Source organism: Triturus cristatus, chromosome 6 (assembly GCF_964204655.1).
Source record: "Triturus cristatus chromosome 6, aTriCri1.1, whole genome shotgun sequence".
NCBI lineage: Eukaryota > Metazoa > Chordata > Amphibia > Caudata > Salamandridae > Triturus > Triturus cristatus.
The window spans coordinates 268,601,354-268,624,509 of NC_140589.1; the positions used below are offsets into that span (position 1 = coordinate 268,601,354).

The 23,156-nt window shown below is 48.9% G+C and overlaps 1 protein-coding gene across 1 annotated transcript in view; it reads left to right on the forward strand.

Annotated features, from left to right (window-relative positions):
• The window catches only part of WDR35 (WD repeat domain 35), a 515,604-nt gene that overhangs the window by 201,269 nt on the left and 291,179 nt on the right, over positions 1 to 23,156 (forward strand). Inside the window, exon 16 of the mRNA XM_085610631.1 lies at positions 10,745 to 10,854. Within this exon, the coding sequence (XP_085466757.1) occupies positions 10,745 to 10,854 (110 nt within the window). The remainder of the gene's footprint in view (positions 1 to 10,744; positions 10,855 to 23,156) is intronic.

Here is a 23,156-nt window from a genome sequence, read left to right on the forward strand (position 1 = left end):
CAGCAGGAGTTAAATACTTTTGGTAATATTCTCTCTGATTCATATGCATCTTTTTTCCTTTTCCTGCTTATGATGCTGCAGCAGCGCAATTTACGCAAATAATGGTTTGTCGGTAAAAGTCCTGCAGACCCATCTTTAGGAGTGCGAATGGTTCAAGATGAAGAGTCGTAAGAAACATATGTATTCACAAGAAGAAAGTTACTGAAGGTTAGGAACACGTTTGTTAGTAGGACACACATTAATGACCGGTATAATCCACATTAGGGTAAAAGCTTGGGTGGAACCTGAACAACTTCATGGACACTGAATTAATGATATTAATCATGGGAAGATTTGACAATAATTTTTGTAATAAATGAAGAAATAATAGATATCTGCCACTCCTGAAGATATGTATCCATCAGGACTGTCCATACTCTGCTCCAACTTAGGAAAGAGTTAAAGACTCACCTCTTTCAAGAACACTACATCACAATGCATTCACCATCCTCAATCCCACGTTCCTCCCCTCTTACTTGTTGACTTTATGCTTGTCTTTGAACAAATTGGCTAGGTCCGCAATATAAAAATACCGTATACATACGTCTAGTTTTGTGAAGCTTTTGAATTTGTATATATTGGTAATTATGCCGCTGATATCACTTCCAGTTACATAAAGACTATAAAAATCGGAGTTCTTTAAAAATAGAAGCTCAATTTCAGATAACGCTATTGCTGTCTGTTAGAAAAACACTCCCACACCGGAAGGGTGGTGGTGCTCTCCCAGACATACACTGTGGTAGCTTGGCTCGAGTGGTCAGGGATCAGGCACCGTGCTAAGCATACGTCATACCCACACAATAACCATGCGTGCATCCGTTCCAAAAATGACACTACACCTTAAAAATTATACTGAAAATATATCTCTTTATCTTCTTTTCTCTTAGTTGCTGATTACATAAATAATAATACAATCACAGTACACAAGGCTTTTCCTGTGGAAGGGTACGTCAAATAAATACTATCTTAACGATTCAATAAATAAGGTAGATCATAAATAATCAAGGCATAAATATAAGTGCATTACATAACAGGCAATTAAATTTTATGAGGCAATAAATACTGCGAGACAATAAATACTGTGCAACCATAAATACTGTGAAACAATAAATACTGTGAGGCAATAAATACTGTGAGGCAATAAATAGGATGAATACAATAAATACAGTGCTCTCAATAAATAATAAAAGCCAACAGTGACACTTGAAAATCAGTTCACATTCCTGAGGTACTATGGGATGATTTGACCCAATCCCAGCTTGTAGAGTTTTGGATGACCTGAGGGGTGTACTACTTGGCTTGGACAAGGCTGAGGCCTAAACTGAGGTAGATCAAGGGGGGATCTAGAGATCTGGCTCTCCCACACTACACAACCCCTCTGTATTAGTCTCAGCTCACCCCTGGCACTATCAAGCTGGTTCCAGCACCTCTCTAGCCTCTAGGATGGTCTCTTAGGGCTTCACAGGGTCTTAGGCGCCCTCTATTCCACTTACTGCCCTTTTTATGAAGCTCCGACGCCGCTGGAGTCGTGTCGACGCCGTGAGGCGGTTCCGGTTCGATGTCGGCGGCCTCGGCGCAATGTCAGTTCTTGACGACGTCGGTAGGCGGTTCCGGTTCGATGTCGGCGGCCTCGGCTCGATGTCGACCTCCAGTTCGATGACGTCGGGCAGTCTTGGCTCGATGTCGACTTCGGGCGGCTCCGGTTCGATGACGTCGGGCAGTCTTGGCTCGATGTCGACTTCGGGCGGCTCCGGTTCGATTTCGGCGGCCTCGGCTCGATGTCGACCTCCGGTTCGATGACGTCGGGCAGTCTTGGCTCGATGTCGACTTCCGACGGCTCCGGAGTGCGATCTCCACTCCCGACCTCCGGTGCTCCTTTCCTCAGGTTCCGGCGACTCCGGAGTGCGACCTCCACTCCCGACCTCCGGCACGATTCTCTTCAGGTTCTGGCGACTCCGGAGTGCGATCTCCACTCCCGACCTCCGGCACGCTTCACCTCGGTCTCCGGCGACTCCGGAGGGCGGACTTCACTCCCCCATCGACGCCGCTCACTCGACCTCGGGTGACTTCCTCCTCGACCTCTGGTACTCTCCACGACCTCCGTCGGCGCCCTCTCTCGACCTCTGGCGGCTCCGGGTACGACGTCTGCTTTCCAGTCAGCGCCGCTTCTCCACCTCGGGCTCCAGGTCTCCAGGCTTCTCGACGTCGGACTTCAAGAAGTTCCCAGCAACCAGGTCAGAAACTTGCTGTTCTTTACTTTTAAGGCCTGTTCCTGCTGTCCAGGTCCTTAAGATGGTTTCTCTTGCTTTCTCCCACACAGGGCTCCAGGCTGGGCTCAGTCAGTAGGGACTAGTATCAAGGGTGGGTTTTTGGACCCCACTCCAGGCACTAGTTTCCACCCCTGCTGCCTCACTCCTTCCTTCTTCAGGTTTCTGCTCCTCCCTCTTCACCAGTCAGGTGCCAACTGCCAGCTCCAACTGTCAACTCTGACTTAGCTTCCCAACATTCTAAACCGCCTCCAACTGTCACAGGGTTCCAGAATGTTGCAGAAGGTTCTAGTAGGTTCCAGTGATGTCACAGGTGACAATGGGTGGCCACCATTTTGTGCTCCAGGCCCTCAGACAGAAGTTCCAGGGGTAGATAAAATGGCTCCCTGAATCTGCATCAATACTAAAAAGTCTGGTGGTTCCCAAAAAGGAAAAAATACTAACAGGGTTTGAGGCAAAAGTGGGACAAAATAAATAATGATGAGGAGGGACCACCCAAAGGGCTGACAGGTCTAACACGCGTCCCCCCCCAGCTGAAAGTGGGGAGAGCTACCCAACCCCTTGGGAGTTCTCATCACTAAGGCGGAAATACCTTGAGAGACTGTCTGCATTGGCGTGGTCCACTCCAGGCCGATGTTCCACCTGAAAGTCCATTCCCTGTAGGGAGATAGACCACCTCAACAACTTGGGATTCTCCCCCTTCATCTGCATCAGCCAACGAAGGGGTCTGTGGTCGGTCTGAACTAGGAAGTGCGTGCCAAACAGGTATGGCCGCAGCTTCTTCAGAGCCCATACCACTGCAAAGGCTTCACGCTCTATTGCACTCCACTTCTGTTCCCTGGGAAGTAGTCTCCGGGATAGGAAGACCACGGGTTGATCCAGACCCTCTTCATTGAGTTGCGATAACACTGCCCCAATGCCATGTTCCGATGCATCTGTCTGGACAATGAACTCCTTGGAAAAGTCTGGGGCCCTTAAGACCGGGGCCTCGCACATGGCTTGCTTCAGTTTTACAAAGGCCTGCTGACAAGCTTCCGTACAGACTACCCGTCGAGGTTGTTTCTTGGACGTGAGCTCCGTGAGGGGGGCTACAATGGTTCCGTACCCCTTCACGAAGCGGCGGTAGTATCCCGTGAGGCCCAGAAAAGCTCGGACCTCAGTCTGTGTCTTGGGGGGTTCCCAGGCCATGATGGCCTCGATCTTCGCCTGGAGGGGTTGCACCGCTCCCCTACCCACCAAGTGTCCAAGGTACACTACCGACCCCTGCCCGATCTGGCACTTGCTGGCCTTGATCGTTAACCCAGCTTGTCTCAGGGCCTGGAGAACAGCTTGCAGGTGACGCAAGTGATCCTCCCAGCTGTTACTGAAGACGGCTATGTCATCCAGATAAGCAGCAGAGAAACTCTCCATTCCGGTGAGGATCTGGTTTACCAGGCGCTGAAACTTGGCAGGTGCGTTCTTGAGCCCAAAGGGCATCACACAGAACTGGTAGTGGCCATTGGGCGTGGAGAAGGCTGACCTTTCCTTTGCTCCATCAGTCAAAGAGATCTGCCAGTACCCAGAAGTAAGGTCAAAGGTACTTAGATATTGGGCAGCTCCCAGCTGGTCAATCGATTCATCCGCCCTAGGGATCGGATGAGCATCAGTTTTGGTTACTGAATTCAGTCCCCGGTAGTCCACACAGAACCTCAGTTCCGATTGGGCACCCGGTGGTGCGGCTTTTGGTACTAACACCACCGGACTGGACCAGGGGCTGCTGGAAGGTTCGATCACTCCTAGCTCCAGCATCTTAGTGACTTCACTGTTAATGCTGGCCTTCACCTTGTCTGACATCCGGTAGATCTTGGACTTCACAGGTGGGCTGTCTCCTGTGTCCACATCATGGACGCACAGGTGAGTCCTACCCGGAACAAGGGAGAACAACGAAGAGTACTGTCCCAGGACCTGGCGGCAGTCCTCTTGCTGTTCAGGAGTTAGGGAGGGGGAGAGAATCACTCCCTCCACCGACCCATCCTTCTCTTGAGACGCAAATAAATCGGGGAGAGGCTCGCTTTCCACGTCCTCTCCTCCGTCAGTCACCATCATCAAGATGACTTCGGGCCTCTCGTGGTGGGGTTTGAGGCGGTTGGCGTGCAGCACCCGTAGGGGCTGACGAGGGGTTTTAAGATCCACCAAGTAGGTAGCCTTACCCTTCTTCTCCAACACCTCAAAGGGTCCTGACCAGCGATCCTGGAGGGCGCTAAGCTCTCCTGGTTCGATCACCCACACCTTCTGGCCAGGCTCCAACTCCACCGGGTGAGCGTTGTGGTCATACCACGCCTTCATTACTGCTTGGCTGGCTTCCAAGTTGTCAGAAGCTTGCTTCCACAACTTAGCCATTTGGCTCCGGAAGGCCAGCATGTAGCTCACCACATCCTGGGGAAGCTTCCTGGGAGTTCTTTCCCATCCGTCTCTCACCAGGTTGAGAGGTCCACGTACAGGGTGCCCATACAAAAGCTCGAAGGGGCTGAAGCCCACTCCCTTCTGTGGCACTTCCCTGTAAGAAAAGAGTAGACAGGGTAGGAGGACGTCCCATTTCCTCCGCAGGCTTTCAGGCAGACTTCTGATCATGCCTTTCAAGGTTTTGTTAAACCTCTCCACCAGACCATTGGTCTGGGGGTGGTAAGGAGTTGTGAACCGGTAGGTCACTCCACACTCCTTCCACATGGCCCGCATGTACGCTGACATGAAGTTGGTCCCCCTGTCGGACACAACTTCCTTGGGAAAACCCACTCGGGTAAAGATTCCCATCAGGGCCCTAGCCACAACAGGTGCTGTTATGGTCCTCAGAGGTATTGCCTCTGGGTACCGTGTGGCATGATCCACCAGAACCAGGATAAACCTGTGACCAGCTGTAGTAGGTGGATCTAACGGACCCACAATGTCGATGCCCACCCTTTCAAAGGGGGTGCTAACGACAGGAAGTGGTTCCAGGGGAGCTTTCAGCTTCACCCCTGTTTTCCCACTGGCTTGGCAAGACACACATGTCCGGCAGTAGGTATCGGACGACACTTTCATTTGAGGCCAATAAAAGTGTGGGACAAGACGGGCGAAGGTCTTGTCTTGCCCCAGGTGTCCTGCCAATGGGATCTCGTGAGCCAACTCCAGAAGGAAGGCTCGATAACGTTGAGGGACTACCAAGGCTCGTGACGATCCATGTAGGGGTGCCTTGGGTTCACTGTAGAGGAGGCCATCCTCCCAGTAAACACTGTAGTTCCCTTCAACGTTCCCTGCTGCCTGGGCTTCGGCCTGTCGCCTCAGCCCCTCAAGGGTAGGGCACTCCTTCTGGCCCTGGCAGAATTCCTCCCTGGACGGGCCTCCCTCCACGTGCCACTCGGCCGGGATGGGTAGGTCCTCCAGTTCGGTGACATCCCCCACCGCAGACTCCTGGTCCACCACCTCCGGTGGCCTATCCGTCCTACAGGGTGCGGACGCCGAGGCAGGCTCCTCCTGTCCTCGGTTCTTCCCTTGACTGGCAGCTGGCTGGGCCTTTGTTCCAGGCTCCAGCCGAAACGAACTCCCTCTCCGGGTAGTCGCGGACCTTGTGCTCACACAGGCCCAGTCAGTTGTACCCAGCATCTCAGTATGAGTCCGGTATTCCACCTCTTTCCAAGCATTGTGCTCCATGTCATTCCCTAGCAGACAATTGACTGGCACGGCAGGGCTTACGGCAACTCGAAGTGAACCTGCAACCCCTTCCCATTCAAAGGGAACCTCGGCCACCGGATAGTGGCCCATTCTGCCGTCAGCCATCGCGGCAGGGTGGAGTACATCGGGAATCACCTGCTCTGGAGACACCAGTTGGCTACGCACCATAGTCATACTGGCTCCTGTGTCTCTCAGAGCCTCCCCCCTTTGGCCGTTGATGGTGACCCACTTCCCATACTTTACGGTATTTGCGGGCACCTGGATCTTAGGAACCATCTCCCGTTCTCCCAGGGACACTAAATTGACACCCGCCCACTCCCTTCCCTTAATTAAAGGCATCTCCTCCCCGAGCACTACACTAGCTACTCCGGGGGTCTTTCCTCCAATGGGAGGGGGTGGTCGTTTTGGGCACTTCGCATCTCCCTTATAGTGTCCAACGCCACCGCACTCGAATAAATGGACAACCCTTGGCTGCTGACTCTGGCCAGGATTAGGGTTTCTGGGTGGGTTAGCCCTAGGGGTGAATCCTGTTCCCTTACCTTGGAAATTATTTTGGGGGCCTTTGGAGAACTCCTTTTTCTTTTCCCCTCCCTCTTTCTTCTGGGGGGCGCCCTGTCCGGCTTTTTGAGTATCCCCTCCAGTCCCCCTGGTGGACACCCGGGTACTAGCCCAAATGTCTGCCTCCTCAGCAAGCTTCCGGGGATTGGTCAGCTTGCTATCCACCAGGTGTTGACGCAGTTCAGGGAAACATTTTTCGAGCAGGTGTTCCCTCAATACTAAATCAAACAACCCCTCGTAGTTCCTTACTTCACTGCCCTGAATCCAACCCTCTAATGCCTTCTTTGCATAATCCAGGAAGTCCACCCAATTCTGTGTGCCCAGTTTGTGGCTACCCCGGAACTTCTGTCTGTATTTCTCGGGTGTTAGTCCAAACTTTCGTATGAGCGCCACTTTCATGGTGGGGTAGTGGGTCTGCTCATCCTGCTCTAGGGCCAATAATGCATCCCTACCAGATGGAGGCATGTACCTGTACAATCCCCCTCCCCAGTACTTCTCTGGAACCCCATGGGCCCTTAATGAGACCTCATAGGCCGCTAGCCACTTGGCAATATCGTCGCCCACACCATAGCTAGCCACTATGTCTTTCGGCAAATAGGGTTTGGGTTCCCTGGTGAACTCTCTTTCTTCGCTGCCACCATTAGGAATAGGGTGTGCCCCGGCTCGTAGGATCTGGAGATCTATCTCCCTTAACCTTAGCTCATGAGCCATCCTCTGTTCCTCCTTCTCTTTCTCCAGCCTTGCTAAGTCCCATGTGAGCTGTCTTTTCTCCCTCCGGTCTGTTAACTCCACTTCAGACAAGCCACCGCTAGAGGCACTGCTGCCCTTCCTAGAAAGTGTCCTGGGCCCCGCTAACAGGTTCCCCACCTCAGGTTGGTACAAACCAGCTCCCTCACTGTCGGGCTCTCTATCCCTGTCCTCCTCCTCAGCCTTGCTTTCTCGTCGTGCCTCCCCCCAAGCCCTTAAGCTGGTTTGGAGTGCACCCTTCTTTGCTCCTGGGGGACAATACACCCCCTCCCGCTGACAAAACTCCCTGAGTTGGGCCACAGTGTACATTTCTAAATTCTCCAGTACAAACTCCATCTTGCCCACTCAGGTCAGAAGATTTGGAAAAACAAAAACTCACAATTAGGAAGGCCGCTTGGAGAAAACTCCCGGTGTAGGCCTATGGACTACCCACAGTTATTGTCGAGTATACGTAGGCACAGCTCTATCCCACCACTGAACACCAATTATGTTAGAAAAACACTCCCACACCGGAAGGGTGGTGGTGCTCTCCCAGACATACACTGTGGTAGCTTGGCTCGAGTGGTCAGGGATCAGGCACCGTGCTAAGCATACGTCATACCCACACAATAACCATGCGTGCATCCGTTCCAAAAACGACACTACACCTTAAAAATTATACTGAAAATATATCTCTTTATCTTCTTTTCTCTTAGTTGCTGATTAAATAAATAATAATACAATCACAGTACACAAGGCTTTTCCTGTGGAAGGGTACGTCAAATAAATACTATCTTAACGATTCAATAAATAAGGTAGATCATAAATAATCAAGGCATAAATATAAGTGCATTACATAACAGGCAATTAAATATTATGAGGCAATAAATACTGCGAGACAATAAATACTGTGCAACCATAAATACTGTGAAACAATAAATACTGTGAGGCAATAAATACTGTGAGGCAATAAATAGGATGAATACAATAAATACAGTGCTCTCAATAAATAATAAAAGCCAACAGTGACACTTGAAAATCAGTTCACATTCCTGAGGTACTATGGGATGATTTGACCCAATCCCAACTTGTAGAGTTTTCGATGACCTGAGGGGTGTACTACTTGGCTTGGACAAGGCTGAGGCCTAAACTGAGGTAGATCAAGGGGGGATCTAGAGATCTGGCTCTCCCACACTACACAACCCCTCTGTATTAGTCTCAGCTCACCCCTGGCACTATCAAGCTGGTTCCAGCACCTCTCTAGCCTCTAGAATGGTCTCTTAGGGCTTCACAGGGCCTTAGGCGCCCTCTATTCCACTTACTGCCCTTTTTATGAAGCTCCGACGCCGCTGGAGTCGTGTCGACGCCGTGAGGCGGTTCCGGTTCGATGTCGGCGGCCTCAGCGCAATGTCAGTTCTTGACGACGTCGGTAGGCGGTTCCGGTTCGATGTCGGCGGCCTCGGCTCGATGTCGACCTCCGGTTCGATGACGTCGGGCAGTCTTGGCTCGATGTCGACTTTGGGCGGCTCCGGTTCGATGACGTCGGGCAGTCTTGGCTCGATGTCGACTTCGGGCGGCTCCGGTTCGATGTCGGCGGCCTCGGCTCGATGTCGACCTCTGGTTCGATGACGTCGGGCAGTCTTGGCTCGATGTCGACTTCCGACGGCTCCGGAGTGCGATCTCCACTCCCAACCTCCGGTGCTCCTTTCCTCAGGTTCCGGCGACTCCGGAGTGCGACCTCCACTCCCGACCTCCGGCACGATTCTCTTCAGGTTCCGGCGACTCCGGAGTGCGATCTCCACTCCCGACCTCCGGCACGCTTCACCTCGGTCTCCGGCGACTCCGGAGGGCGGACTTCACTCCCCCGTCGACGCCGCTCACTCGACCTCGGGTGACTTCCTCCTCGACCTCTGGTACTCTCCACGACCTCCGTCGGCGCCCTCTCTCGACCTCTGGCGGCTCCGGGTACGACGTCTGCTTTCCAGTCAGCGCCGCTTCTCCACCTCGGGCTCCAGGTCTCCAGGCTTCTCGACGTCGGACTTCAAGAAGTTACCAGTAACCAGGTCAGGAACTTGCTGTTCTTTACTTTTAGGCCTGTTCCTGCTGTCCAGGTCCTTAAGATGGTTTCTCTTGCTTTCTCCCACACAGGGCTCCAGGCTGGGCTCAGTCAGTAGGGACTAGTATCAAGGGTGGGTTTATGGACCCCACTCCAGGCACAAGTTTCCACCCATGCTGCCTCACTCCTTCCTCCTTCAGGTTTCTGCTCCTCTCTCTTCACCAGTCAGCTGCCAACTGCCAGCTCCAACTGTCAACTCTGACTTAGCTTCCCAACATTCTAAACCGCCTCCAACTGTCACAGGGTTCCAGAATGTTGCAGAAGGTTCTAGTAGGTTCCAGTGATGTCACAGGTGACAATGGGTGGCCACCATTTTGTGCTCCAGGCCCTCAGACAGAAGTTCCAGGGGTAGATAAAATGGCTCCCTGAATCTGCATCAATACTAAAAAGTCTGGTGGTTCCCAAAAAGGAAAAAATACTAACAGGGTTTGAGGCAAAAATGGGACAAAATAAATAATGATGAGGAGGGACCACCCAAAGGGCTGACAGGTCTAACACTGTCTTTCTCTCAAGAGTTTTTCCTGTCACTAACAGTTTATTCACCTGTGCATCTATACCCCTCTATGCAGATTGCACAGGCGGTCACTGCATCACAAACGGAATACTAAGAAATTGAGCTGTAAGATGCTGGCAGGCTGTGATGGGCACACTTGTTTTTTAAGCATTGGCAACAATAGAAATAGTAGACAGACTTCCCCATAAAGCGTTACAGGGACTCTTTTCATGGTATAATGTGGTTTATGAAATTAAAAAAGAAATTATAGAGAAAGTGGATGCAGACAAACAGATGGGGCTAGGATTTGTGAAGACTTAGGTGGAGGCGGCCAAAGTGGGCAACTGTCAATGTACATAAGGGATTTTCAAGGAAGAAGTAGGCAGGATATGGCTTTCCTGTGCTTTGTCTAGCAAATCTTGATGTGGACGGAACACAGGGTTGAAAGATGTACCCACCATCAAGCAAAATGAAGAGAATAAAAGTTCATGTGTAACAAAAATAGAACCCAAACAAAAGATAATGTCATTACGTTAATTAGGATAGTTTTACAGTCAAATTGGCCTTGCTCATTTTTGGTTATACTGCCTTTGCTCAACAAATTCACATTCTTAAATGTAGCATATTGGTTGCAGTGCCATTCACATTATATTAACAAAGAGAATGTTGAGAAACAGGAGTACAGTCAGTGGCGTTCTACAAACACATTTTACTGAGACATTGGAAAACATGGATGATAAAGGAATGTTTACTATTGGTCCTTTCATAAGTACATTTGTCTAACTTGAAAAGAATATGAGCAAAATTCCCCAAAAAGTATATTAGATTGCTTCTATAAGCACTTACTTTTGTTTACAGGCCCGTGAATCTGGCACCATTCAACGATACAGTCTGCCTAATGTTGGCTTAGTCCAGAAAAATGTCCTGAACTGTCGGGCCCATCAGGTGTGTTTAAACTGCAACTCAAGGTGAGTTTGAACTTTATTTTACTTTTCTTTGAGTTTTTCTCCTAAATGAGTAACATACCTTTGAGTTTTAGGAGCTACAGCAAGAGCGACCACAGATAAACCTCCTTGTGTTTAAGGTCGAGCCTGGGCAGCGCAAGCGCTGCTCTGTGAGGCATGCTGTATGGAGGTAGGGACTTGAAGCTCCGACCACTCTCCGCCCACATTTTTATTGGCTTGTGTCATTTTCCACTGTAAACTGTGGCTGTTCATTGGTCAAAAGGCTTAGTAGTCCCTCCTTAGTATCGCCTTGTCTCATTTTGTAACTTCCTTCGGTGACACCTCTTGTTATTTGTGTTGTTGCTCAGGAGGCTTTAATTACTGCTTCCGAGCACTATTTTATCAAATAGCTTTGTCCTGCCTGCTGTTGCAGGTAGGACACGCTCTCTCCTAAAGTATTTTGCATTTTTATACCACACATTTGCAATGCAATAGGTTTCACATTTGCAAGAGTTTAAGCTATTGTCATTGTAAATGACAATGCCTTTTATTTATCTGTTTTAAAAATAACTCATAAATAGAATACATTGTCATTTACAATGCAAATAGCTCATACTCTCATAAATGCGAGACCTGTTGTATTGCAAATAGTTGTTCATTCTAGAGAGAGGAAAGAGGGCCAGTGACTTATCTTCTGCCTCCAAATAAGTGACAGGGACTCCCTGAAGTATAGAGCTCCTGCAGTTCTCAATTCCATACATGATTAGATTATCTAATCTAGTCTTTTATCTTTACATTTGGTACTTGTAGATCTATGCTACAAGTGTCAGGGTGCAAAGGAAAATTCCAGACTGGATGAGCTGCTGATTCATGGATTTTATAAAACCTGAGAGCTTTGAGAGATATTGTTTTGATCACATTCTTTGTTTGTCGAACTAGACAAAATTAAATGTAATTTTTCTAGTTTATTAGGAATTCTGTGGTAAGGTCACATTGTACCTATTTTTTTTATTTGTCTTTAATTTTCATAAAACACCACATTGGTTCCTTTTGGTGCTTTCAGAGAAACGTACATATTGGTTTAGGGGAACCTATTAAGAGTTTGTCAGGTAGGAGTCTGTCTGGATGTAAGACATTGCCCCTACCCAGCATTTCTCACTTCCTACCACAAAGTCTTGACCTCAGTTAGAGGCCAGTCTGAACAACTGACCATTAAGCACTGCTCTGAAGGTCACATTCAGGGAATTTCAAAGCTCAGAACTCCTAGAGATCAGCCTATATTTGTAGTCTCTTGAACACCTGTTGATTAAGGTGGATGGGGTAAAGCTTTAGCAGGTGACATAGGCATTTCTTCTAGCATGCTTCATGATTTTTCTCGACACTTTTGAGCTGATTTCTAGATTTTACCAGTCAGTGGACTGCTTTCAAAACTGGGTTTACGTGCTCAGTGTTCCTGAGATTTAAGCCAAGTCTAGTTGCCTCACTTGCATTTCTTTCTATTCTTCATGTTAGTTTTTTTAGGAAGCTTTGTACAAACCACATTATGACAGCCACATTATGCTATCACTAAAGAACTCATCAGATTCATATGGTGGATTGTGTGGAGGAAAGGTAAGATTTTTTGTATCAATGATTATTCGTGCTGGTACCTTTAGCCATAGATTTTAATTTTGGGAGGAAATTGCACGTAAACTTCACATAGAGCTCCAGTGCATTTTGGTGGCATGTGTGTGGAGGACTTCAAAGATTATGTGGCCATTCAAATGGCTTGGACTACGTGTCTGTTCCACCAAACACAAGGATCTCAGTCTTAGATATATTTAAACAATGGAAGCTTTCTTGCAACCAGTGATGACCCAACCTTCCTGTGTATTCTTGTATTAAATGTTGTGTCATTGGCATACTATTGGAGGATCATCCCATATTGTTCTGTAACCTGGGTAAAGGGGCATAAGCCTCAGTGAGCAAACTGAGTTTTGTGGCACTCCATAGGGCACTTTCCAAACAGAGGGAGCTCCTGACTCGATGAGCATTTGCTGGATATGACAAGAAGGATGTATCTGATTTAATCCAGGACATTTGGTTGTGTTCAGTAATTCAGTGACAGGACCTTTCCTTGCAATATTCAACCAAACATCACTAGTCACTGTAATGGTGCCTGTTTTGGTTGCCATGCCACAGGTTATTCATAATATAAAATAATAGACTTGCCCAATATTTCGCATCATTAATTGATGTAAATCCTTCAACGTCATACCTGTTCAAACATTGTTGTTTTTGTGTGTGTGTGTTTCAATTATCCTACAGTATTTCTAAACATTTTAGAATAGTGCCCATTACACCATGCCCTTTTATACTCCTTTCTCACTTTTTTTTTAATACATGACTAATGCTTAGATTACTTACTGAAAATTTTCATCATTTCAATTCCCCCTGCCCATTCCATTCTGTATGCCGTGGTGTGTTCACCTCGATCAACAGGCATTACGTTGCCGAAGCCTACGGAATCTAAGAAAATCATCTTCCCTGCCCAGACTTCACCCCTACTTTTGGAAGGTGGACTCAAGCTCACTTCAGATCTGGTTCTAGGAGGAGCGTGGGAAAGTGTGAATCATAAGGACTGAGGTGACGAAGAAGTCACAATAATGAAGGTTATTGGTAAGTGATCTTATCACACAAAGTACACCCAGCTATACGTGGAAGAGAAAAGAAGAAGATGGAGGTAGTGTAATGTTTGTGAAAGAGATAGAAGGAGAAATTTCCTTCAGGACAAGAACCCTCACTCACCGTTAGGTGACATGCTTCATCATATGGTTCCCTCCTTACACGACAGTGCGTTATATTAAACCCACTCTCCATGCTCTTGTACCATCTAGTTGTGCCCAACGTGATTGTTTGATGCACTCAGCGGGGAGACTTCGAGGCAAGAGCATGGAGAGTGGGTTTGATATATCGCACTACAATAAAAGAAACCCTTTGAAGTGAATAGGGTCGTTGAACACCTGAGCGCCCAGTTCCTGTGTTGGCCAGTATATTTTCTTTCTTTATCACATTCTTTGTTTGTCGAACTAGACCTAATGAATGCCCCCGGATCTCTATACGGGACCAATGAATGGCAGAAACATGTTGACCTTGATCTAGGTATATATTGTTTGAATCCCTAGCCCTCTCACTTTTTAATCGTCTCCCTGTGACCACCCAATAAAAATTCAGTGGATCCAGAGAGACACTTGTAAATAACTTGCTAACTTTCCTTGCACTCTGTCTTCATTTCACCTCTATTTCATACGCTCATCTTTGAGAAACACCTCAGCTCCTCCCCTCGGGGAGTTGTAGCCCACACCACAGTGTGAGGAGGGAGCCTATATTAATGAAGCATGTCACCTAACGGTGAGTGAGGGTTCTTGTCCTGGAGGAAATTTCTCCTTCTATCTCTTTCACAAATATTACACTACTTCTATCGTCTTCTTTTCTCTTCCTCGTATAGCCGGGTGTACTTTGTGTGATAAGAACTGTTCTTTTGAGGGATCAGTACCCCCTGGCTTTCTCAGATCCTCTCTGATCCACGTGTTTGACTATTGGTAAGTGATACCAGCATTATTTCCTTGTCCCTTCTTCATCCCAATCCTTACTTCACAAAGTCTTGATCCCACTCATCTCACACAAAAAAGCCATCACTTCAGGAGTATTCTCCAAACTCTAACTTCATTCTCACCATCTGGGAAGAGCAAGGCTATAAGAAGTTTAAGAAGCCCTGCCTCAGCTTCACCTCTTGCATAACCAACTTCATCTATGCATCAAACGATGGCCTGAAGAAAATGCATCAGGCACCATCATCACTACGCTGCTGGACAGACATAATTTTTATGATGCGAGAAAGGTGATAATTCAAAAATATGGTCCATATCATCTTCCATTCTACTTCATATCAGGAAAACAGGGGGTCAGAATCACACAAACTTTCTCCAGAGGAAGGGAATATCTCAAGCAGGCAAAAAGGGATGGGAATGTCTCAAGCAACCAGAAAACATATCTGAATTGAAACTCATCAAGACAGATACATTATCTTCTTGTTTCCCTTGTTTTACATCCTCAGTCAGTGAGGGTCCTAAGGTGAATCGCAGAATCAGGACAACCTCAGGCAAGCTTGTCCCATTCGGAGTCAAATCCCGGCACAGAAATGTACACTGCTAACTCCTGCAGGCAGGATCTTCTCTTGAGAAGGAAAGCAAGAAGACCCTGAGGAGAGATACAACTACATTAACAAATGGTGATTTCATTGTTTTTTTATTTTTAATTTGTGCTTCTCACTGCCAGTTTTTATTACATGGCTAATCTTACTGCAAGAAAATGGACAGTGGTACAACACTGAAATAAATGGTTTCTGGGCCTCCAAAATACATTAAACTTTACAAACATATCAAAGTTAATATGCACTTCATGGTATTGTAAAAAATAATTTGAAATTCAATCACATCACTTTTCTGATGGATACATCTGCCAGTGGATTCCTCACCTTGTGAATATCCCCTGCGCCAGCAACATTCGGAAACTTTTGTAGCAGTCCACGCTGATGAGGTCGAAGACGACGTCACAGAGACACGGCTCCGCTCGCAACTCCGCTGACGTCACCGGCTCCATAAGAAGACCTCGTCGGCGTGATGACGTCCGTTCCCTTTTTTCCGCGCCGTCGACGCCAACGGATTTCGGGAATCTCTATCTGTAGCTTCACTGTTACTTTGTGTTTCTACTGGATTTCTCTGTTCCTTTTTCGAAAAAATGTCGACAAAGAAATCGGGCGTCAAGCCCTGTCGTGAATGTGGAAAACATATGTCGATCACGGATCCACATGACGACTGTGTATGGTGTTTAGCATCTGGCCATGATGTGGATGGATGCTCTTGCTGTCGCAAGATGAGCTCCAAGGCTCTCAAGGTAAGGGAGGCGAAGCTTTTCATCGCAAGGATGAAAAAGGAGAAGAGAGGAAGGAGGAAGTCGAGAACGAGGTTGAGGTCACGATCGAGGTCGGCGTCGAAGTCGACTTCAGGGCATGCTTCGAGATCCAAGAAGCACAAAAAGAAGAGGAGACCATCTTCTCAACGTCACTCTGACAAGAGTTCGGCTCCGAAGTCGAAGTCGCCTACTCGACGCCGTAAGTGTCTCCTTCACCCGTTCCGGATTCGCCTGCTGGTCCTTCTTCTCCTGTGATTTCACCGGTTCATTCTCTGGCGCCGGCTCCATCTCCGACGCCGGTTCCATCCCCGGCTCCGGCTTCGTCTGCGGCTCCGTCCCTGGCTCCGGTTGAGGAGTTTTAAGCACCGGTTGAGCCTTTGTTACCACAAATTCCACCGTCGCCGCCGGTTGGCCTGAGTCCGGTGATGCCAGATCAGTACCCTGCATTCCCTGGACCGGATCAGGACCCCACGCATTATTTAAATGCTATGTACGGGGTGTTTTCAAGAGCCATGTACTCGTCTGGTGCACCTTCGGGTCCGATGGGTCCCATGGCCTTCAGTTTGGGGGTGCCTCAAGCCTATCCACAGGCCCCCTTCATGCCATTTTTTCTGGCGACGCCGTCTTGGCATCTACCGGCGCCGAGGACATCGACACCGCTCCCATCATCACCGGCGCCGGCTCGACCTCGTTCGACGCCGGCTGCTCCTGTGGATCCACGTTCGACGCCGGCTCTGGCACCGTCGGATTTGAACACGGCGCCGCCGACGCCGCTTGTACGAATCCGGTCCAGGAGGGAAGCTCAAAGGGTGCTTGATGAGCGAAGGTACCTTCTGGAAGAAGCAGAAGAGGGAGAGCTTGTGGAGTCTGATGAAGTTTTTGAAGAACTTAAAGAGGCTAGTGGATTGGATTTGTCTCCTGAGTGGGAAATTACTCCACCTTCCGATGAACCCTCGAAGGATGTGGCTCCATATCATGCAGTCATTAGGAAGGCAGCTGAATTGTTAGATCTTCAGTTGCCTGCTACTGAATTAAAACGGAGGTACTGCATTCTCCTACTACAGTTTCAGAGCCATTATTGCCTTTTAATGAGGCCATTATAGATCCTGAGATGGAGGTGTGGCGTAAGCCTTTTTCTGCTCCCGCAGTTTCTAAGACAGTTGCTAGGAGGTATAGGGCAGCTCCAGGGGAACTTGAGTTCTTAACATCACATCCTTCGCCTGAGAGCCTGGTGATTCAGGCTGCTTGTTCAGGAAAATCTAAGGGTGCTTTTCCTCAGGTTCCAAGTGACAGAGAGGCTAAAAAGTTAGATCAGTCGGCCAAAAAGGTCTTTTCATCGGCCAGCATGGCCCTTAAATCAACAAATGCCACTTGCCTTTTGGGACGCTATATTCATGCGCTCATGGACTCTGCAAAGAAACTGGCGCCAAAACTATCTGAGGAGGATAGGGTTGGCTTTAATGAGGTCTTGACGGATGCCCAGGAAGCAGCACGCCAGGTGATACAGAGTGGTCTGGACACGGCGGATTCAGTGGCAAGAGTCATGGGGTCTTCTGTTGCCACTAGGAGGGGTGCGTGGCTGAAGTCTTCTGAGTTTTCCCCGGATGTAAAGTCAACATTGTTGGACTTGCCATTTGATGGCTCTGGATTGTTTGGCAAAAAGGCGGATGCTGCTCTTGAACGTTTTAAGGAAAGCAAGGCTACGGCTAAGTCTTTGGGCCTTCAATCCCAGTCAAGGGGATCGTTTAAAAGATACAGGGGTTTCGGAAGGGCGACCTTTCGTTCCTACAGGCAGACCCAACAGCAGCAAGGCTCTCTGTATAAGGGATACAGAGGCAGAATCAGGGGTCGCACACGTGGCCGTCAGCTCTCCTCCTCCTCCTCCTCCTCTTCCTCAGCCCCTCCCACCACTGGAAAGCAGCCCTAGATCCGCCATTCTGGATCATGCTGGTCCTGTGGGGGGCCGGCTTACCCATTTTCTACAAGATTGGGAATCTGTTACTACAGATCTTTGGGTTTTAGATCTTGTAGAAAATGGGTACGCCCTTCCCTTTTCGGGAATTCCCTCCAAATTACCCTCCTTGTCAAGGGGCTTGCTCAGAGAACCACGGTATTCTCCTACAGGAGGAAGTCCTGAAGTTACTACAGAAAGGTGCGATAGAGGTGGTTCCAGAGCAGGAGAGGGGTCAGGGATGCTACTCCCGGTATTTCCTGATTCCGAAAAAGGACGGCAGATTGCGTCCGATATTGGACCTCAGGATCTTGAATCTTTATCTGAAGCAAGAGAAGTTCAAGATGCTCACCCTTGCGCAGGTTCTTCAAGCGCTGAATCAGGAGGACTGGATGGTGTCGATCGACTTGCAGAATGCATATTTCTACATCCCCATCCTGAAGTCGCACAGGAAGTATCTCCGGTTTACGGTAGGATCGCAACATTATCAGTTTGCGGTCCTTCCGTTTGGTCTTACTACTGCACCCCGAGTCTTCACGAAGGTGATGGCAGTGGTGGCAGCCCATCTCAGAAGATCGGGAATTTCGGTTTTCCCTTATTTGGACGACTGGCTGATCAAGGCGGAGTCGTCGGAGAAGGTGCTGTGTCATCTGCAGGTTACAACTCGGCTGTTGTACAGATTGGGTTTTTCGATCAATGTGCCCAAATCTCACCTGGTGCCCTCTCAGCGCAACCTGTTCATAGGTGCGGTACTGGACACTACTGTGTGTCGAGCATTCCCTCCTCCTCAAAGGATTCTCGACATACAGGAAATGATTCCTTTATTTTGTAATGGAGCAGTCGTTCCAGTCCTGAAGGTCCTTCGCCTGCTCGGTCTGTTTGCTTCCTGCATTCTGTTGGCCAACCATGCACGCTGGCACATGAGGGCGCTCCAGTGGTGCCTCCGCAGGCAGTGGTATCCGCACAAAGGAGATCTCAGGGAGTCTGTGAGGATCTCCGGAGAAGCTGCGGCAGATCTGTCTTGGTGGAGCGTGGAGGGCAATCTGTCCCAAGGAAAGCCTTTCCATCTACCTCCATTGGTGGCCACATTGATAACGGATGCATCCACTTTAGGGTGGGGTGCGCATCTGGGGGATCTGGAGATCAAAGTACTTTGGTCTCCAGAGGAAATGTTGCTTCACATCAACCTTCTGGAATTGCGGGCGATTCGTTTGGCACTCAAGGCCTTCCTCCCTTCCCTTCGCGGTCAGTATGTTCAAGTCCTGACGGACAACACTACCGCGATGTGGTATGTTAACAAGCAGGGAGGAGTGGGGTCTCTTTGTCTCTGCAGAGAGGCTCTGTGTCTATGGTCCTGGGCTCAGGACAATCAGATTTGTCTGATGGCAAATCATCTGGCTGGGGTGCTGAACGTACGTGCGGATAGTCTCAGTCGGCAGTTCTCGCCGACCACGAGTGGAGGCTCCATCCGGAGGTGGTTCGTCATGTTTTTCGGACGTGGGGGACTCCTCGGATAGATCTATTCTTCACCCGCGAGAACGCGCACTGCCCGTCATTCTGCAGTCTCCAGTTTCCGATGCAGGGGGCGTTGGGGGACGCGTTTCAGTTGAGTTTGGGCTCACAACTCCTTTACGCGTTTCCTCCCATACCCTTGATTCCTCGGGTTCTCCTGGAAGATTCGCCAAGACCCGGCCCAAGTTATATTGATCGCCCCGGATTGGCCAAGAAGGGTGTGGTACACAGATATTCTCCACCTCTCCTCGTGCCCTCCGCTCCGTCTCCCTCTCAGGGCAGACCTCCTCTCGCAATCGAAGGGGCAGGTTTTACACCCCCACCTCCAGAGTTTACACCTTCATGCCTGGAGATTGAACGGGGCAACCTGAATTCTTTTTCTCTCCCACCTGATGTGGTAGATGTAGATTGTCTGCCAGACGTCATTCCACCAAATCTATCTATTCCTATAGGTGGTCTAAATTTGTACTCTGGTGTGGAGGGAAGTCAATTGATCCTTTGAAGGCACGTTTATCTGACATTCTGCATTTTGCCCTTTCTCTTGCTCAGCAAGGCTTTGCTGTGGCTACTGTAAACTGATACTAATCGGCTTTGTGGGCTTTCCTTTGTTTGCCGGATCAGCCGTCATTATTCAAATCACCTATTGTTCTACGATTTCTCAAGGGCCTCATAAACAGGTTTCCTCCTACTCCCTTTATTGTGCCTCAATGGGACTTAAACCTTGTCTTGACTTATCTTATGGGTTCTCCTTTCGAGCCCTTACACAAGTGTCCCTTGAGACTGTTGTTTTTCAAGACGGTTTTTGTCATTGCGATCACCTCGGCAAGGAGGGTAAGTGAGCTTCAAGCTCTAAGTTCAAAACCCCCGTTTTTGACCATTCATGCTGAAAGAATGGTACTCAGGACCTGGGCTGCATTTCTGCCTAAGGTGGTAACTCCCTTCCATCTGGGGCAGTCCATTACCCTTCCTACCTTCTATCCTCCCCCCTCACCCTTCCAAGGAGGAAGAGAGACTTCACCGTTTGGACCCTAAGAGTGCGACGATCTTCTACCTGGACAGCACAAAAGACTTTAGTGTTGATGACCTGCTCTTCGTTGACTTTGTTGGCTGCAGGAAAGGCAGAGCAGTGCACAAGCGCACCCTTTCCAGATGGATTGTCTTGTGCATCAAGATATGCTACTCTTTGGCTGGTAAGGAACCTCCAGAGGGTTTAAGGGCCCATTCCACTAGAGCTAAGTCTTCCACTTCGGCTTTGTCTAGGGGTGTTCCTATGGAGGACATTTGTAGGGCGGCAACTTGGGCCTCCCTACACACTTTCGCAAAACATTATTGCTTAGACACTGAGGTGAGGAGGGACGGACACTTTGCTCATACCGTCCTTCAGGACTTTCTGGTATAGAAGGGTGGACACCCTCCTCCTGGAGTGGGACTGCTGTGGGAATCTATTCACAAGGTGAGGAATCCACTGGCAGATGTATCCATCAGAAGAACAAGTTACTTACCTTCGGTAACGCTTTTTCTGGTGGATACAGTATCTGCCTGTGGATTCCTCACTGACCCACCCGCCTCCCCGTTGTCCACCCTTGTATACCTTAAGTATATGATGGTGTTTCAAAATGTACTTGTTACTATCAAAGGCAGTGTGTTATTTATTTTGCCTTTCTATTTATTCTCCACACTGTGTGTGTTGCTTGTATATTATGTACTGCGTATACTGTGTATATATTGCTGTCAGTCCGTCCGTGTGCCTCGAATGCACGGAAAAAAGGGCGGAACTGACGTCATCACGCCGACGAGGTCTTCTTATGGAGCCGGTGACGTCAGCGGAGTCACGAGCGGAGCAGTGTCTCTGTGACGTCGTCTTCGACCTCATCGGCGTGGACTGGTACAAAAGTTTCCGAATGTTGCTGGCGCAGGGGATATTCACAAGGTGAAGAATCCACAGGCAGATACTGTATCCACCAGAAAAAGCGTTACCGAAGGTAAGTAACTTGTTCATTAGTACATGTTAAGATTTTCTTTGAATGTCCTCAGATCTTCAGGGTCTGCGCGCATAGTGACTCCAAAAATACATAGAGCACGTTTGGGAGGTAGTTCCTTTAGCTCTTTGGCTGCCATACTCTGGAATCTACTCTCTTTGAACCTAAGACCGGAATCTTCTGAAGTCCTATTCTGGAAAAAACCGCAGACCTATTTCTTCAGACAATCCTTAGGTCCTTAGTCAATTTTGGGCAGGCTCTACTAGGTTCGCAGTTGGATTCCAGCATGGGGAAACTCTGAATTGTGTAACCAGGCTGTTAGACCTGGCACCTTGGCGTGAGTCTCCCTTCCACTTTTTGTCGCTGTGCCTCATGTGTTTTGCTGGTGTTAGCTGCTCAGAGCACTGTGCCACTGCCAACCAGTGCCACAGGGCAAGTGCTCCCTATTTAAAATGTATATGTTGGTTGGATTCCATGATTGGCTTATTTGGTTTACTGTCAGACCCCAGTAAAGGGCACCAGGAGTGCCCAGGGCTTGTAAATACAAATGCTGCTGGTGGGCTTGCAGCACTGGTTGTGCCACCCACAGAAGCGGCCTGGTAAAATGTATCTAAGGTCTGCCATTGCAGAACCTGCGTGCAGTCTGGTACTGTCATGCTGACTGGGTAAGTGCAAACACTTGCCAGTCCCTAAACCTTCCCTTAACTTCATATCAGTCACCCCTATGGTAGGCCCAAGGGCAGGGTGCATTGTAAGCATAAGGTAGGACAAGCCCTGATGTGTGTGGCATGTCCTAATAGTGAATTACAGCCATTTTCGTTTTTCACTATTGTAAGGCTACCTGTTCTCCATAGACCAGAATGGGCTGCTAGAATTGTTACATTCTATGATCCTAACAGACCCAGGGAACATGGTAGAAATTCGAGTGTAGTATGCCTGAACTCAGAATAATAAAATACATCTTTTAGTAAAGTTTATTTTAATATTCTGTGTTTGCAAATACCACTTTTAGAAAGTTGGTATTTGCTTGCCTGACCATTTCAGCCCGCCTCTGCTATGATGTGTATATGCCTGTCTGGTTGTGTGAGTGACAGGGCTGGGGAAACCCAGAGGGGCAGGGCTAGGTAGCCTGGTAGTGAATAGGAAGATTGGCAGTCAGATGGGTGGGAGGAATACACCTGGGCTCTGAATAGGGTTGTGCTCTGCTACCACAATGCTGGCTCCACCTCCTGAGGAGCGGCTGATTTCTCTGCCCTGCACCCTGAATAGAAAGGCAGAGTCATGTCAACAGAGTGCTCAAGAACTGGTTTGGACTGGGCAAAGGCCCCTCAACCCCAGAGGAACAAAGGAATTAGGGGTATAAGTATTGGGACCCTGCTCCCAAGAAATGAGATCCTGCTGAAACAAGAAGAACCTCTGCCAGAGGAAAAGGAACTTGGAAAGCTGTAGGAGGAGTACTGTCCCTGACCTGGGGGATTGGCCTGCAGTGGTTGCCTTGCTGCTGAAGGAGAGGAGAAAGACTACTAAAGACTTTGCTTCAACGTGTGCTTTAAAAAGATCTCCAAGGGCTTGAACCGAGCTTGCCCCCTGAACGAAGTCCCAGGACCAGTGGACTTCACCCCCAGCTCCCCAGAGTCTTTTGGAAGTGCCTGCTGCTGTTGTTGGGCCTTCTGAGGAACTGCGTGTCGCAAGGAGCTGGAAGCGCGATGCAAGGAAGAGAAGCGTGCCGCCGTCGGAGCTGCTGTCGTCGCATCTCGCAAAGGGTGTCGCCGCTGCAGCATCGCATCGAGCGGAAGCATCTCGCATCATTCCGGAAGTGTCTCGCAACGCCGAAGAAGCGTGTTGCCATCGCAGCCATCGTAGCTGTCGCATTGCATCGCATCGAGAGAAGAGTCTCGCATCGAGGAGGAAGCGTGTCGCCATCGCAGCCA